The 17,930-nt window shown below is 39.5% G+C and overlaps 2 protein-coding genes across 11 annotated transcripts in view; one reads left to right on the top strand and one right to left on the bottom strand.

Moving 5' to 3' along the window:
- Positions 1 to 17,930, bottom strand: part of LOC105678233 (uncharacterized) — a 39,021-nt gene that overhangs the window by 4,993 nt on the left and 16,098 nt on the right. For all 5 annotated transcript variants that reach the window (XM_012377395.2, XM_012377396.2, XM_012377393.2 and 2 more), the window contains one exon: positions 1,104 to 1,247. In XM_012377395.2, coding sequence (XP_012232818.1) covers positions 1,104 to 1,247 — 144 coding nt within the window. The remainder of the gene's footprint in view (positions 1 to 1,103; positions 1,248 to 17,930) is intronic.
- The window catches only part of LOC105678238 (uncharacterized), a 279,329-nt gene continuing 271,066 nt past the window's right edge, over positions 9,668 to 17,930 (top strand). For 3 of the 6 annotated variants that reach the window (XR_010890926.1, XR_001101679.2, XR_010890925.1), the window contains exons 1-5: positions 9,678 to 10,241; positions 10,300 to 10,456; positions 11,480 to 11,590; positions 12,201 to 12,876; positions 13,135 to 13,188. The gene's annotated coding sequence lies outside the window, so the exon portion shown is untranslated. Of the gene's footprint in view, positions 10,242 to 10,299; positions 10,457 to 11,479; positions 11,591 to 12,200; positions 12,877 to 13,134; positions 13,189 to 17,930 lie in introns of all 6 variants that reach the window. The other 3 variants (XR_010890928.1, XR_010890927.1, XM_067357965.1) reach the window with 2 other exon arrangements.

Raw genomic sequence — 17,930 nt, 5'->3', positions numbered from 1 at the left:
ATCTTAATGTTCGAGGAACGAATTTCCATATGAACCCATGACGATCGTGTACCGTTGCGCTGCGCTGGCGCGTATGATCAAAAGGCGGGGCGACGAGCAATTAACGACAATAAACGCGTCGGATAACGGACACTGACGCCGACTCGACGCCGCCGTGGACTTACGGGACCCATCCGGACCTCAAGACGATGGAGCCGGGCCGAGAGGGACGCGTACGCGCGGGAATCCCCCTTTTCCACCGCGACCATAATCGCAACGGCGGCGCGCATAATGGCATAATGCTCGCGCCGCAAGCCGTATCTACTATGTATATGCGTTCGCGGCCGTTTATGCACGCGCGTCGTAAGGACGGCTTTCACCGGGCCGCGTGCCTATTACGTTACGCGCTTGTCGCGCGCCTACGTTTAACGAATGAACGCGACGGCGCGAGTCGTACGCCGCGAGAGAGTCGCAGATTACGGACACATTGACATTCGTGTCACGGCCAGTCGCTGCACTCGAGAAAATGATCTAATCCGCGAGACGGGATGCGCACGCTCGCTTATACATGTCGTTCACGCTCTGTGAAGAGAGAGAGAGCGTTGAGCCCCTTATGAGCAAACAATTGTCTGTCCGTGGAAAATCGAAATTGTTGCCGTCATCGAGCAAATAAGGAATACGAGTTGAGCTTGATTAGTCATCTGTTTCATTTTACGTTTCTGCTCAAACGCTACATTCTCGAAGGATGCGAGGAGAAGGTCGCTCATTTTGGAAAAATTTAGACAGTTAACAAACGAATGATAACCGCAGCCACGATAGTTGGCCTGTGGAAGATGCGGACTTGGGCTGGCCAGGATAATAAATTCGGCGGATGCCAGATGTAACGTGAGATATGTGGGTAATTTCCGTCCGGTTAACACGCCAGAACGCGCGCGCGGCCAAAGAATTATGCAAATTACTAAACTAATTAGTTTTGAATTATTGCCGGGTTGAATAAACATGTCACGATTATAATTTAATAATTATATTATAATTATATATAAATTGCGATAACTCCGTGACAGATAATTCATGAATTATATAAAGAGAGGCACTTTGAGTGGTTTTGCGATAAAATAACTTACCCATTTTGGAGTGCGTCAACGTGTAAGCTCTCAATGGTTTTGCGAGCAAAAACGCCGGTACTCCGGCGCGCACTAAGGCGCCGACTCTTCTGTACACTCTGGCATTTCCGGTGCCGCTGTTGTTGGAGACCACAGAGAACCAACCTGCAACATACGAAAGATTACACGTTACGTACAATTAGAGAAGAATGCAGTTGAGAAAACCACTTCTCGAATACATAAACGTGAAAAATGAGATTCTCGTATCTTCTTTCATCTTTTCTATGAGTGTATGACATTCTTTCCGTTTGTAAAAAATCAAGATTAAGAGTTTCGTGCTCTCTGGAGAAGACTCTCTCGTCGTGAAACACGAGACATTTCATTGACGCAATATTCACGAGGTTTCGCTTTCTCGTGGGATGACGCGGTACGTATGTCGGTCGTGCGCATCGCAATTCCCCGCGCCTGGTTTCGTCTAGCGTGTTCGTTAACGCTCCTCGGCTTCATTCTGCGCGCAAAACGTGACAAACGTTACCGTTGCTGTACGCGCGCGCCGTGAAAACTCGTTCCACATTAAGGCGCGCGCTTTCGCATAGCGGGGAGAAAAACCGGCCGTCGCGCCGACTGGTTTCATAAACCTACGTTCGAGCGTGCCATTAAAATCACCGCGGCCAACTAATAATCCTTTGCGAAATCACAATGTCAATTCGACCCACTTTGTTAATACGAGCGCGGCTCTCCGCGCCTTGAAACGAACATCGACGTTTATAGCCCGATCTAACGAGATCCTAAGACCCAGTTTCATAAAGGTAATTTAAATCGCCGTATAACGCTGATCGAGTTATGCCTCTGCATCACGCCTGACTGCAATTTTCGTTAAACCTGCTACTTTTACGCACACCTAATGCTACCGTCGCGAATTCCTTTTCTTCAATCCTCGACAGAGCGGTTTAAATTACACATTTTTCTATAATTTATACAATATTTATATAATTTAATATACACATAAATTAATAAATATTTTACGTTTTTTTTAAATGTTTTTCTATCAAATTTTACGTACTGAATATGTTAAAAATGCACGTGTTAAAAAAGTAATCCTCACAATATTGTTTGATTGAGTTTGACTGATTGTAAGTTTCAAACATCCGTGAGATTGATGGAGATGATTGAACTCGCGAGAACTCTCGACGACGATCCAAGGATAGCAGCGTCACGCTAGCTCAGATTAAATCGGTAATCCGTCGTCGATTTGCGGCGCGGCAAGAGTGATAGCGCGAAAATTTATAGCCGAATATAAATGTGTGTGCTCGCTTCGGCACGGCACGGTATTTACAATACGGGCATATAAATCGTCGAATCGTTTTGCAAGCGATTCATACATCGCGTTTCCACCATTTTAAGTTGATTTACAATGGGTCTGTTGCGCGAATCTTTGCAATGATCATTCCGCGACCTTTCCGCGAACGGATATTACGAATGTTTTATCGGCTATCGGCTCGTCCGGACATTTACGGCCAATTTCGAATTTATCGTTAATCGGCTTCACGATTAAATTGTGATGTCTTTACGGAAGACAGTGATAAACGCGCGCTGCGAGTTAACACTTTGCAATAAATTCGCAGAAGTATGTGTAATTAGGTCGTTCTCTTTTTTTAATTCGTGCTTTCTTCGCATCGTCGGGACAAATTTGGGAGGCATTAAACGCGATTATACTCGCGCATGTCGTCGCAATAAAACCGTCGCGCGTTCCATTCGCCGCAAAGATACGAGGTGCGAGAAAACTCCGTCTCCGACGTGTTTTTTCCATGTACAATTTTCAAGCAAAAGCAAAACCGTGCAGGAATATGAGATGTTATAAATGAGGAAAATACACGAGGCAAGTTTCGATTAATTGAACGTGACCGGTTCTGAATGAAGAGAAAGTATCTCGCGAGGCATAACGACGAAGCTGTTCAATAGCGCTTATTAACACAGATATTTCTATTGGCATTGCGGTACTATTATAGTGCAAATTATTATAAAATATATCATTCTCGGATCGCAATTGTAGCTAATGGCTGTCAGATCATTTACGCAAGCATCACGGTGTGTGTGCACTAATGCCATTACGCGCAATTTATGATCCGCGCGCGTTTTCGCGATTTCGCCGGAAGGTGCGTAATAAAGATGAGAAAATGCACATAGGAAGGCGCGTTTTGCGTGTCTCAGCGACTTCCGTAAGGCGTGTGATACAAATCGATCGAGGAACTTTCTCGCGGGATGTATCGCCTACGTCTACAAGGAAATCGATTACGATCGTATCCATTATGACTTTTATCAGGCCGCATTCATTCATCAGTAAGCTCGTGTTCGCCTTGGCTGAGATCGATCTCACCTTCAATTTCGCTTGTTACACATCCTGCCCTCCTCTGTACGCCTACTACTCGGTGTCAGGTTCAGAAACCGGTAGTAATTCACGTTTGACTTAATTCAATTCAGGATAAATAATCTTATTGATGTCGCTGTCGATGTTACGACGTTCTCTTCCTCTTTGTTTTTTTCTAAATAAACCGGCTTCTCTTTTTCTTTCCTTCGATTTCTCTCATTTATTCTATTTACTTCGATCGGTTTAATTATTAGTATTTATCATGAAGATGCATTTCAAAACTATTAAATGCATAAATTTAATTAAAATAATACAACGTGATTTATACGGAAAGAGTTGAAGATCCTGTCGTCGAATAAAAAACGTGAAAGACCATCATCCGCGGCTACATAATTATTTACGGCATTTGGTACGATGGCCAGCTTCGGAATCATTATGCGATACGAACCGTTATCCAAACACGTCACAGTATTAGAGTACAAGTCTGATCGCTGAATCGACGATCAAAACTCCGTGTAAGCTAGGCATAATCATGATCATCTTTTGCGGTTTGAAATAATTTCACCAAGATTGAGATAATCCAAATAATTTACATGCTAAAAAATTTATTACATATAAAATTTATAAAATAAGAACTCTTATAATAGACTGAAAATTTTTATTTTGATTCAGCGTTAGCTTACGTAACAGACAATTCACGTGTCAGTTGAAAAAAAATCAAGGCTATTATGAATAGGAAGAAACAAATCAACACGCCCACATATAGCACTGATAGTCAACAAGATCATTAAAGAACTTTGACTAGAAACAAGACATTCATATTAACGAGATTCGGTAAGATTAACGCGTTCCGCGAGTGGCTTTGATTAAGTATTCATTATTTATATATTCACCGGCTCGAAATTTGACTTACAAAAAAATGATGTATTACCGTAAGCAGCAATATTATCGATCGATCAATCTTTTCATCAGCATATAACACCGACTTATCTAGTCTGAATATTATATAAGCGCGTAGTCGTATGCTAATCATCCGAGAAGAAAAAGAGCGGATCGCTCGAATGTTCATTAAAACGGCGATAAGTCCATTGCCAAATACGCGTCAAACCAGATTATACGGATCGCTCTCATTATACCGGAGGTCAGGGCGAGCCCGAAGTAAGAGTGAATTCCATCGGCGACTTTCACGTTGTGCAATCACCGCCCTCTGGTCCCGCATGCTTACGCACGAGTGTGCGTACCGATTAGCGTCCGTGTATACACTCTCGCATGTACAATCAATAGTCAAGAGTCGGATCTATATGAAACTAATGACACTTAAGTTTAGACGCATAAATTTTCATAGAAAAATGATCTTTATTGTATTGATTCATCAAACTTTGAAGTTGAATATTACGCAGACAGGAAACGATGTTTCTTTCAATTCAATCTTGCTTGGAGAAATATGTTTCTGCGGCAGCTCGTTAAATTTTGAAAAGTCAGCATCCGATCCTGCGAGCGATCATTAATTCTCAATCACGAGAGAGAGAGAGAGAGAGAGGGAGACTCGTAGAAAAATACTATGACACGATCGGTATCTTGACGGGCGAGCACGAAAAGAATCAACGTGGGATATTGTCGCGCAATTAACATTTTGCTCACCCCGATCGTTTCCCGGCATTACGTCACGGCCGTTAGTTTCTGCCTCCTCAACAAGCGGCGATAATAAGCGCTCGGCGTGTGCTCCTTGATTTACAACGCTCGGCGAACAATTCGTTTAGACCCGCCGGGACTCTCGAGTTATTTAGCTACCGCGCTACTCGGTGCATGAAATTATCCGTCTGCGACTGAGGATTCTTGTTCACGCTGCCGCATTCGATCCGCTGACGTTAAGCCAGCCACATTGTCGGTAAACTGGAGCAGATCGCTGATTAAGTAATGATAGACCGCTGCCGCTATGACCGTTATTCGTTCTTTGCCTCGGTAATTCTGCAAGATTGTAGTGCCGTTGTCAAGGATCGCGAGCGGATTTTATTTCATAATCTCAATGGCACTAACCTCATTCAATTTTATTGTTGCGGCAATAAAGTTTACGATAGAGATATTTGCTGCATTACGAAAAGTCGTTATTAAGTAATTAAGTAATTTTGCATTATCGCGCTGATTCAACCAAGGATTTACCGTTGAACGAATAAATATCATCGTAGCGTTCAGCCGAATTTGAACTGATTTTCCGCCGCATACGTGAGATTCTCGAAGGGATTGGCCGGTGTGGAATTTCGCTCTCGACGGCGAGCTCCCGATCTATATTCCATCCCGACTGACACCTTCAATTTGCCGCGTTCCTGGCCGCGAGTGACGTGCAAAACGGCCGGATGGCACGAGGGGGGAACGAGAGGCGGGCCCCGCCTTTTTTTTCCGCAGGCTGCTCGCTCGCTCGCGCGCGGCCGATCTTCCGCGGACATGATGAGGTATAAATGGTACGTGTCAACGTGCCAACGCGGAGAGACGGCCGATCCCTGACCACCGTTCAACGTACAATTGCGTAAGGCAGGCCCCATTTTCTGCTCGCGTCCCGCTCGTGCGTCCGGCCGTGCGTGAGGAGATTCATGCCCTTATGCCATCGCCAATTTCGCATGCAAATGTCCAGCCGTCCGCCCGCGTAGCACGAGGATCACAATAAATAACGATCAACGGGCAAATTACCGCCCTGCGTGACTTTTTCTGCGCGATGTACGAACGGTCTCCCTCATCCTCTTCCACCCCGTCCCTCTTGCAGCTCTCTGATCGCTGCGTCATTGACTTTTTCCTCTTTCAGCCTCATACGCATAGCTCGTTATATACACGCATACGTGATATTCCGTAAGTTATGTATGTACATTAATTTACTAAAATATGGCTGCAGTCGAGATATATTATATGAACAGAAATTTTATCGATCTATATATCGTAAAAATTTTAGTTTTATAACAACTAACTGTTATGTTCGTGTGGAAACCGGATTTCATAAAGTTGGCGCACATACAATTTAAATGATTTTTTCCGAAGAAATAGTATATTATATTGTAAAGTATTTTCATTTCCGCTTGCTCTCAGAACCACATAACAGAAAATTATTCTCACGACAGTGTATGTTGATCGCAAATTCTCGCACGCAGTTCTTCGTAAAACATCGTCTGTATCTTCGCTTTCACTTTCATTTTCCTTACCAACGGCATTTCGTTCAACTGATGATGAAACGACATCAGGAAATTATAATCCTCGTCCAGGTGCACACCTTCAGACTTTGCATTTTCGCTACTCGCCGCACCGCCGACGTCCTTCCTTAATTTGCATCGCTTTGGAGTGAAGGACGTCACTGTTGACGATTTATCGGCGAGTGTACGCGTTTGCACGCGATCGTTATTGCCATTGAGCGAATAACTGTTCAGTTGACGAGAAAAAATTCTCGAGTTTGCAATTTCTCCGTGTTGGGCGCAATCACGGGACTGACAGTCTTGATTACCGATAGTTGTTGCCGTTTGCTCCTTTTCTGTAAAGATTTTATCCTGCAAAATTCGAGACGTCTCGAATTGATGATAAACGGCACGCTTGATCGGCGGATATGCACTTTCGATCGTCATCGACGACTTTTCAATTACATTTCGTGCGACATTTGCACTCCCTGAAACGTCATATTGAATTTCTGTAAAGTCATTCTTTTTCACTTCCAGCTTTCCCTCGATACATGAATTTCTCATACTTCTTTTACCTTTTATTAAAACTTCTTTCTTCTCTGCTTTCCAGGAACATGGTTGTATGACATAACTCGCTTTTGTAAAATTCTTCCGGTAAATCTCATCAATCTTTCCATTCTTATTTAACTCTATTAAATGTAAATCAGAAGTGTCTGTACTTTCATCTCCACTCGTCTCATCTTTGAAGCCTTCGGAAGTGCGTATGAATTCTAAAACCTTTTCGTTTCTCGAATCCTGATCGATTATCATCCGTCTTTCAGTATTTTCTCCGGATCTTTTATCAGTATCGTTATTTGAACGAAAATATCGAGTTGAAATCTGCTTGTCGATCTCTGATATGTTCGAAAGCACTCTCGCACTGTCGGCTCCCGAAGCGATTGCACTACTGTTGCGACTTTCTCGCGAACATGACAACGGAATGCACGTAGTGCTTTTTTTCTTGATGGGCAGCAATGTGTTTATGTGCGCGTCCAAGTTTGATCTTCGTTTTCTCCTAAGTCGTTTATCTCTGTCAACAGCGATCGATTTCGTCCGGCCACCCGTCGCGGACAAAGATTGCACACGTCTAGAAAATAATCCCAAGATCTCTTTATCGCTGTTTCGCCATGTCAATTTCCGGTTATCTCTCGATTGCGTAAGTACGAAATCGGACAGCGAATTTCGAAGCGCTCGTACGACTTCCTTATTTCCGACGTACGTTTTACAATTGCGTTTGCAGGATTTTTTGTTTTTCGTATACATTGTCTTGAACAATTTAGTTAAATTAAGAAATTAAGAATATCTTTTTGCTGAATTATCATTCAAAATCACTAACAGTAATTTTTATGACTGGGTTATCCATGTAAAATCTTAGTTTCTCAGATGCTTGAAATATCAGACGACTTTTCTAATCAGTTTTATGTCCTCATCTCTTGAAAATCAGAAAAACAAATAATAATTATTTCTTTACGACGAAAAACTACAAATATTTGTGTCTAATATGATAGATGACAGTGCAAAGATGACAGCAAACAGGTTATTATTTAATAACATAACTTCATGCGGGTTATCTTTATTAGTTCAAATATTAAACTCATTAATTTTAAAAATGAAAGAGTAACCAAATATTATTTTTATGAACCGTGTAATCATTATTGAAATATTTCTTGTACAATAGTTTTGTACAAAGCTATAAATCTATACTGAAATGTCTAAGTTTCTATTGATATTAGAGATATAAATCATAAATATTTTCCTCGCCGAGTTCTTCTCAAGGTAATGCATAATCCCCAATGTATTACCGCCAATCTGATAAACGTGTTATACCGTGCAGGAAACTTCCGCGAAGTACTTTCCAGTGAGTTCTATACTGATGAATACAGAAATTCAAACGATATTGTAGGAGCGCTTCCTTCTTTCCCAAATTGTAATTCAAGTAAAATCTGTCGCAAAAGAGAATTGAAATCTTACATAATCCATATCACTTAGAAGCAAGAGAAATCTTTAAAATAGGAGACAAAAATTCTAATCAAATTTAAATATTTTGCAAGTTTGAAGAGCGTTTTAAAAATCATAGAGAAAATTATAGAGAACACTGCGATCAATTTGCTAAGAAATTAGATATTTGTGTACAGCACCGCTGTGTGTATAGCATCAAGAAAAATAACATTATAACTTTCCTTTCGCAGTTTTACGCAGATCGCGATGATATATGTTTCTTCATATAGTAGATTGTAATACGACGCAATGTTGTAGGCGTAACACGATGCGTGACACAGCTTATGCAATTGCATAACGCATGGGGCACGCAGGTAGCGTAATTATATTCGTGTACGCGCATACCCAGCGCGGCTTCCTAGTTAACCTATCAACCTCTTTCACTAGTATGCAAGTGAAAGAGGAACGCATTAAGAGAAAGAGAGAGCGAGGAAAGAAGAGGTAGGTCTCGTCTATCTCACAGAAGTCGGCAAGTCGACTATCGTTTGTACGAATGCATTGTCAACTTGCTACATGGATGTCACGAATCAAGAATTCTTTGTCAAGCGGGTTCCGTAAGATTTCATACAGATATTCTAATGGTTTGTGATTTGCATCGCGTGCCATTTGTTCTTATGCACGATTTTCGAAGTTATCATCTTTGCTCTAAGGGGCTTTCACACAACCATAAAAAAAGTCATCACGATGTCGACATCCGCTTCACGACAATAAAATAAGATTTCCATTGAGAAAATGTTTGTAATTGTTTGAGAAAAATCTTCTATTGAATTTTTTTATGCGTTTAATAGTATTAATTTTAATGACAATTTATCTTTTATTTGATTAAATTCAAATATTTTGAAAGAGATTCAATCAAACACATTAAATACTCATTAATTAATATAAAATTATAAAGATGTGTCATCTTTTTGAACGACAATAAATATTGCGAACATTGTTGTAAGAATATTTTAATATTGATAATTTAATTTATAATTTTTTTGTTTTTGTGCGGCAATATTGATTTGCATGGATGCAAATTTTACATTATTCCGTCGCAAATATGAACGTATGGTGTTCTAGCATTCTTATAATCTTATAGTCTTCTTATTCTTATAGTCTTTGTAAACAAATCACAAATTTCGGCAGAATAAACATTCTCGGTCATAGCATTCTGACTTTCGACATTTTTCTATTTTTCGCAATTGTCGTTCTTCTTGAAATGACGATCGCAAATCGCACGGATTTGAAACGATAATAAGCCTTCATTATTCATATTCATAAGTATATCAAAATTCTATTTTCGTTTTTCTCGTAAATTAATTTATAAACTACATAAAGCTTTAAAATCATTTAGTTTGTTAATTATATTCCCAATAGGAATCATTGTTTTATGAAAATTTTGCCATGTAATGCTACAAGCAATCGCGCTATAATTTATAATTTTTCTTAGTTTATTGTAGTTCGGAATTTTTCCGTCGACGCGCAAAAGTCAATAGACGCGCTGTTAACTTCGCATTGCGTCGTCGGCAGCGTGGACAAACATACCATGTTCCGACGTTCGTCTCCATAATCGAATCGCAAATTTTGACACGGTGGAGAGTCAACGACATAGCATTTGTAAGTTTTAAAACACTTTCCTATTTTATTTTCAAAACAGCGATCGCGTTTGTTGTAGTTCGCAATGTTTCCGTCGTCACGCAAAAGTCAATAGACGCACTGTTAACTTCGCATTACGTCGTCGATAGCGTGGACAAACATATGATGTTCCGACGTTCGTCTCCATAATCGAATCGCAAATTTTGACACGGTGAAGAGTCAACGGCATAGCATTTGTAAGTTTTAAAACACTTTCCTATTCCATTTTCAAAACAGCGATCGCTAAGTTATGTTTTACATAAATTTATTCTTTTATCGAATTTTGATCGCCAACATTCTAATACTGTAATGTGTAATTTTCATGGGAAGATATCAAAGTTTTATTTCGCTATTCTGTTTTTCTCGTCGATTACACAATGAATTTTATACTTATTTAATTTGTCGGTATAATTTCTTTTCGGCATGACAATTAGTACGACAATAATTGGTAGGCCGGAGTGTCGCTGCTGACGCGCACGAACTTCAATGCGCGCTGTTCATTTCGCATCACTTCGCAATATATCGCAAGCGTAAGACGAACGGTGTTCTCTGGCGGGTTCGCCATAATTGAATCACAAGTTTTGATACGAAGTTTTGGAAAAGTATCTTGGTGTGATATTAACGACTTAATCACACTTTGCTCGTCCGTTTTCATCAATTGTATTTATCGCGCAAACTTTATACGGTTCTGAAAAGGTAGTCAACTCCAACTCGTTTATATGTTCGTAATATTCGTGAGTATATGAAAGTTCTATTTCTTGACGCCATTTTTCTCGTAATTAAATAAAATTTTTAACTTATTCGACATGTTTATTATGTTTATAGAATATAATTACTTTATTTCGTAAAAACTTCGCGCGGCTAAGCGCTCTAACCTCACTTTGTTTGTTTACGAAATAACGGTTGTTTTCGAAACGCTATAGCTATGTTATTTTTCGTGGAAAATGTCGTAAAGCTATTTTCCTGGAAAACATTTCATCGTAATTCGGCGCTTTCTGCCGATACACATGAAACACAACAAACGGGTAGTAAACTGTGCGTTGTAGCGTCGCAGACAAATATTACTTATTGAAGCATTTAGACGTTTTGTTCGTGAATATATCGCGGACATAATGATACGAAAATATTGCTGTACAGTATGAAATCATACGAAATATTTAAATACGTTTATGCATATTCATAGTATGAATATGTATGTTTATAGTGCTTATACATTTTAGACTGGATATCATCGATGGAAACTTGCGGCCTTTTCCTGCTTTGAGAGAAAGAGACGATGCAATCGACAATGCTGATCCCGGACTGTGGAACTGCTCAGATATTATTCTCGGGTACGCAATAGTACACAATATACGCTTCAGCGTAGCAAAATTTGGAGGGGCGCAAAATTGTAGTAGACCCCGATAATTTTTGAAGTGTGTAAAAACCGCGTGGTGGCGTGGCGTTTTTTTTTTGCTTAGCGCTTGGAGCGTCCGAACCACTTCCAGCGTAGGGGCACTTCTGACGGTCGCAACGCCCCCGATCACAATATAATATAACAAAGCTTTAGAGGTTTAGATGAATAATACAATTATATTCCTTAATTTATCTCAAGTGAACTTGAGTAAAATTTAAATTTAAAACTTATTACTCGCTACTTTTACTGAAGTAATATTGATTTTAAATTGGTTAAAGGATTATTAAAAAGACATTCACAAATGTCTCATGAAATTCTTATTTCAGTCTTTTGATCAGGCTTTTCTTAAATTGTGCTTCAAAAACAATTGATATTTATTAGATAAAATATTTTGGATGTCATTGTAGTATAAATGTATTTGTATATTTTACAGATAAACCTTCGCGCTTCAAATCGCCATATATAAAGTTTAATGTGCGCAGTAATTATTTTATAAATATTAATTATTTCAAACACTAATCTGCATTTATTTTTTTATTTTACAGATCAACTTTGTGCGCGTAATCGGTGCTACAAAATATATTCGTTCCGTCGTATAGTATAACAAAATGCACGTCGGGAGTGCCGTTAATGCCGAGAGTTATAGCGAATCTATAGATGAACGCATTTTTGCTGTATGACAAATATTGGGACACGATTTTTTTTGACTTTAGGCTTGGCTCGGGGGAGGGAAAGGTCGGTTTCAATCATAAAATCTCGACTACGGCAGGGCAATCTTCGGTTCTACGTGCAGCGCGCTAGTTGTACAGATAGCCGGACTGTCGAAGGTAGTCGAGGACGGCTACCGGAGTTAGTCAAACGCTACCGATTGCTTTTCAGATGTCTTGTATCTAGTCGGTTGATTGGATGACTAATCACCTCATCTTCTTCAAGCTTATCTTTGCCTTCTGTTTTGAGAGAATCGTGCCCCAATTGGTAAATGTGGTCGTCTGAAACGCGGACGGAATTCGCGCGTAACGTCACAGCTTGGACAATTCGGTTCGATTCGCCTGTGATGTCGGGAGTGCCGTTTTAAGTATCGCGCGATTTTCGTATTTAGGTACGCATGCGAGCAATGCATGCGCCGCGAACGCGTGAGATTCAATGTGAGTGCTTCGAAGGACCACTGAGAAGAGGAGGAGGCTCAGGAGGAGCATCGGGCGCCGGCGGAGCAACTTTACGGTAAATAATAATTCATTTATTTGTTGAAAATGTTGTAAATTAAAAGACTTAAAATATTTACATTAGTTAATATCGATTATTATTAGAATTTATTTACATATTTATTACTTTTTATTTTAATAATTAAACTTTTTCAATAATTCTTTTATTCCATATTTGCTTACAAAAAGAATTAAAAGTTTAATGTACTCAATTATGATTTGATAAATATTCATTATGAACGCAACTATAATCTTGACTTATTTTTGTATTTTACAGATCATCAACTATGCAGATCAACAGAATGACAACTCCGCTGCTGCGCATCAATCGGTGAGTGAGTTTATAATTTGTCTTGATTGTTATTAAGATAATGGATCTATAAGATACATACTATAAAATTTAACACACTATCGACGAATTTAATACACTATATATTTCTCAAGTGTCATAAGTTGTGTTATAAGATACATAGTTTCAAAATATTAGTATAATGCATCAATCAGTAACGGTTAACATTGTAAGACAATTCGCGGTTTTAGTGTGTACGTTTTCATTCAACGAATAATCTTTGAGCAAAATAAGTGGCGTTTGAATATCGCTCCTGACCTTCGTAATCCGACACGTTCGAGTCGTACAGTAGTAATTTGCGTTTGAATTGACTCGATAATTTGTCAATCGTAACGTTTTGCTAGTCAATTCGCAGAGTGTTCTATATATAAATTGTTCTATATCCTTTCAATTAGAGGCTTACCTTCAGTCTGAAAACAACTTTCCAAAGTCTTATTTCAGTTCTCACTTTCAATTTCTATTATGATAAATTGTAAAATAAATTTTCATAAATATTCATTAAATTTTTAAAATGTAGTGACTATATTATTTTCTCAATTGAGTTAATTCACAGGTTTTATCTAATTTGATATAATTTAAAGACATAATAGCAGGAGTGGCCAGATAATATCTGAATATTACAAAATTATTGTTCAATATCCAGTTATTACGGAATTAGTGTATAAATTTTTGTTTTACTACGCAGTCGAGTATGAAGTGTTGAGTATCGATACTTTTAAGTGCCCCGACGAATCGACGCTCACATAATCGCGTGAAATTCGTGACGCTCGACCGCTCGGCGCGACCTTGACGGGATCCTCGCGATGTCGGGTCGTCGACCTTCGCATCCCACGCTCGCGTCCGCACGAGAGAGTGAGTCGTCTGGACCATCCATCAGTTCCCTCATTCCCTTTTTCTTTCTCTTGCTCTCTCATTGAAACCAATAGATACAAAATTATGCGTCGTAACCTATCTCTCGGTTTTCTATCAATGGCGACTGGATTTTTATGATATTCATAATTTTTGTGAATCAGCCCGGATAATTCATTAAAAGCGAAATGCGTGAAAATTACTTTCTTGTTCACCAAGAGTGCCGATGATCGAATATGGTTACGCAATGCCCGAACCACTTTCGAGGAGTCGAGTCGCCAAGATCGAGAGAGCTAAATGCTTTCTCTTCTTTCCAACCGCGGGATTACGACCTTGTCCCGGCTCTCTCGTCTCGGAGCCACTCTCGATTTCTTCCGGATAGGCCGGCCGACTGTCTACTGACTAATCTAGTGCGCCTTTTCTTTTCGCTTTCCGCAATGCCTTTCGGAGAATCGTTTATGTGAGAAATTTTTAGATTGTTCATTTATGATAATTATGCCATTGCATTTTAATTTGTACGTATTTACTTGTGCATTGAAAATGAAATTTATTTGAATATTATTAACGAATTTTATGAATATATATATATATCCAATTTAAACTAAACTGAGTATCACTAAGGTTAACGTGAACGTTTGTCAGAAACACACGATCGATTTGCGGTCGCAGAATGTTAGTATACTTGGCCTGTTGCGTTTCGCAGCGGAACCGAAGATGGCTAATAGAATGGCTGGCATACCTATGAGTATTGTTAGCGTCTATAACTGCTGCACTTTGTTCGCTTTCAAAGGAATGCGCGCATGGTGCAGCCGATTTGCACTCGCGTGCGCGCGAGTTCGTGCACCGTTCTGACATTGCAACACAATGCGCAATGTGCATATCCCTCAGGGATCCTCGTGACCGGTTTGCCGGAAAGACTCGCAACTCTGTATATTTCCCTTATTACCTGTAGCACAGCGTGACCTTGCGATCTCATAATATCAGGAATCGAGCGCTAGCCAAGCGAGAAGCATTAGAGCTTCTCGACATAGATCTTTACCATAATTATACAGAATACTTTGAAAATATTACTACTTTTCTTTGATTCCAATTCGGTCAATAACTTTTCAGTTCTACGTTACTGATAATTAGCTAAACAAAATTGACTTTATATAGTAGAAGAATTTATAAAAAAGAGTAATGAGTTTTGAAGTGGGTTTTGAGACAATCTATATTTTTTTAATATTATGACATTTTATACAATATAAGATAAATAAAATAATCTTTATAATCTTGTTGATAAATTTTAACTGATGAAAAATACCTTTGAAAGTACGTGTATTAAAAAAGAAATAATCATAGAAATCTAGAAATGGTATCATTTTATTCTGCAACTTTGTGCGATTTCCAAGTTTTACGCTTCACGATATTCTACTGATATATTCGCGATTCGTCTCGAGGATTTGCGCGTATGAACGTCAGAACGTATTACGTCCCGCAACCGCTGTTCATCCATTACGTGGATACTAGTCATCAATAACGGCCCCCCATCCTTCCGCGCTTCGCGGCGTCTTCGCGCTAGATGGATGCAATAACTTCTCATCGACGTGTAAAATCGTTCGCTGCGCGAAAGCTATATTCGTTCTCCGAATGTGCAGAACCACTGTGGGCAATCGTTTTCGCGGTGGTGTTTCGCCCGCCACGTGTATACGGCCGAAGAGACCCCCCGCGAGACGGGGTTAAACGCGCCGTTTAACCTGCGCCGTAGGTTTTCAGGATGGATTCGCATGATCCATCCTGCATCTCTGCTGTGAATAAGTTAAAACGAATTTACGCAATTCACTTCTTATAAGAAAATATCTCAAATCTATGAACAAGTTTATGTTTATAATCAAAGTTTAAATTATCCGACATAAAATCTTACGCTATTCGATAAACATTTGACTGATTAAAAAGACACGCAACTTACTTTGTATTAGAAAATAAAAATTCAATTTGTGAATTCGAAAAGTTGTGAAAACTTTTTTTTATATGAGTTTTGAGAAAGAGAATTTTTCATCATAATGAATTTCAAATCGCTTGAGATAATTCATAAATATTTGTTGCAATGTATAGTTATATATGTCTGTATGTGATAAAGAGCTTATAGCGTGCTTCCGAGGATCATCCAAGATGAAATATCATACTGTCATAGTCCTTTCGCGATTCAGCATGAATGAGTCTTCCTGCAACATTATTTACAAATTAATTTTTCTCTCGCGTCGTACGATCCTTCCGGGATGATCATTACAAGTGAACCGTGTAAATTCGCCTTTACGTACGGCACACGAGTGAGGCGTATCATCAGCGCCTGCTCTCGACGGACGGGCGGAGATGGTCTAACATTACCTCGCGTGGTCATAATACTGGAAGCGAGTTCGCGCCGGCGAAACCGGAAACGATTAGTCAGATTACGTGATCGCGGAGGCACCGTTGCCCGTTGCTGATGCACCGGACCCGCGGCCGACTGGCCGGTCGCTCGCCGCCGATCCCGCACTAAGTAAGTACGCGATCGCGTACATACATACTCGTTCCGATCGGTCCTACTACCAGTAATCGCGAGAACACGCGCATTCATACGCAACACACCGGCCGCGGCCTCGCTCTCGTCCGTGCCGGAAAGCAGCGGTGGTGGACTTGTTTGATCGCATTAAGTCGGCATTACCGCCGCTCATCTCGTATCAACGACTCAGGAACGACCGTTGCGCACCGCTCCGCTCCGATCGGCCCGATCTTGATTCCGCCGGATTACACGCGACGCTATGCCAAGCCGTATGTATGCTCCGAGAACGCGGTGCCGTTGAACCTGAACAGGTTGATTCAAAGAAAGTTAATTCACAGAGAGCGTTTATGCACTCGTTCGTACAACTTGGGAATTTAATTGGGAAGATCATTATTTTTCAGACTTATATTTTCATAATAATAAGTGAAAGAAATAAAAAACAAAGTAGATGTAATTCAAATTATTAAATAAAACAACGTAATATTTTAATAGTTTTCTGACTCTTGTAAAATTAAAAATAAACTTTAATTCAAAATAAATTTCTTATATGTTGCACAAAACAAAATTAATCTAATTAATCGGATCAACCGAGCAATATATTTTTCTCTACCTGCAGCTTTTTCACGTGCGTGATCGCATTAAGTTAATCGCATTAACGGTCGCGTTTTATTTTGCCACAGCTCTTCTCGATCAGAAATCAGAAAGAACTAAAAATAATGGTAAAGCGATCTTGACTCTTCCTGATCGCGAGCAGCAGTAAGCAAGGTATGATGCTGTAGAATCTTGTACTGACAGTAAAAACATCATTCTTGATAACGCTTGCACTTCCTGATTTATTTGACAAATGAATCCGTGTGCACGGCAGCAAGATTTTAATTACCGCGATTTAATCATCTCGGAGTAATTTATTAGAACTTTCTACGTAAGAACGTGCTAAAATTTTCATTACTATTAACACGATTGCGCCATAAAATCTTTAAATTACGTCTGAATGATATCGGTTACATGATACAAAAATTTTTAATGTAAAAATCTTATATTTCTACACAGGGTGCAATAATTGTTTTCTTGATTACGTGAAAGTTAAGTGCAATTTGCAAGCATTTTTTATCTATCTTTGATTAGGTCGATTAACAATAAACGAAGATCGAATAATATTTTTTTCTGTGCTGATATAATAAGTAATAAGCGCATCAACGTCAGGATATGATAATACGTGGTACGCGAGATTTGAAAAAGGTCTAAACCTACGCACAAAGTTCAATTCTGCAAACAGATTGCATTGAAAAGTTGAATAATCCAATCGAGAAGACAAGATGATAGCGCAAGACAAGAAGACCGCTGGCGATTTTAC

Source organism: Linepithema humile, chromosome 6 (assembly GCF_040581485.1).
Source record: "Linepithema humile isolate Giens D197 chromosome 6, Lhum_UNIL_v1.0, whole genome shotgun sequence".
Classification (NCBI taxonomy): Eukaryota; Metazoa; Arthropoda; class Insecta; order Hymenoptera; family Formicidae; genus Linepithema; species Linepithema humile.
The sequence above is the reverse complement of the archived record's forward strand: the minus strand, read 5'-3'. Positions and strand labels throughout refer to the sequence as shown.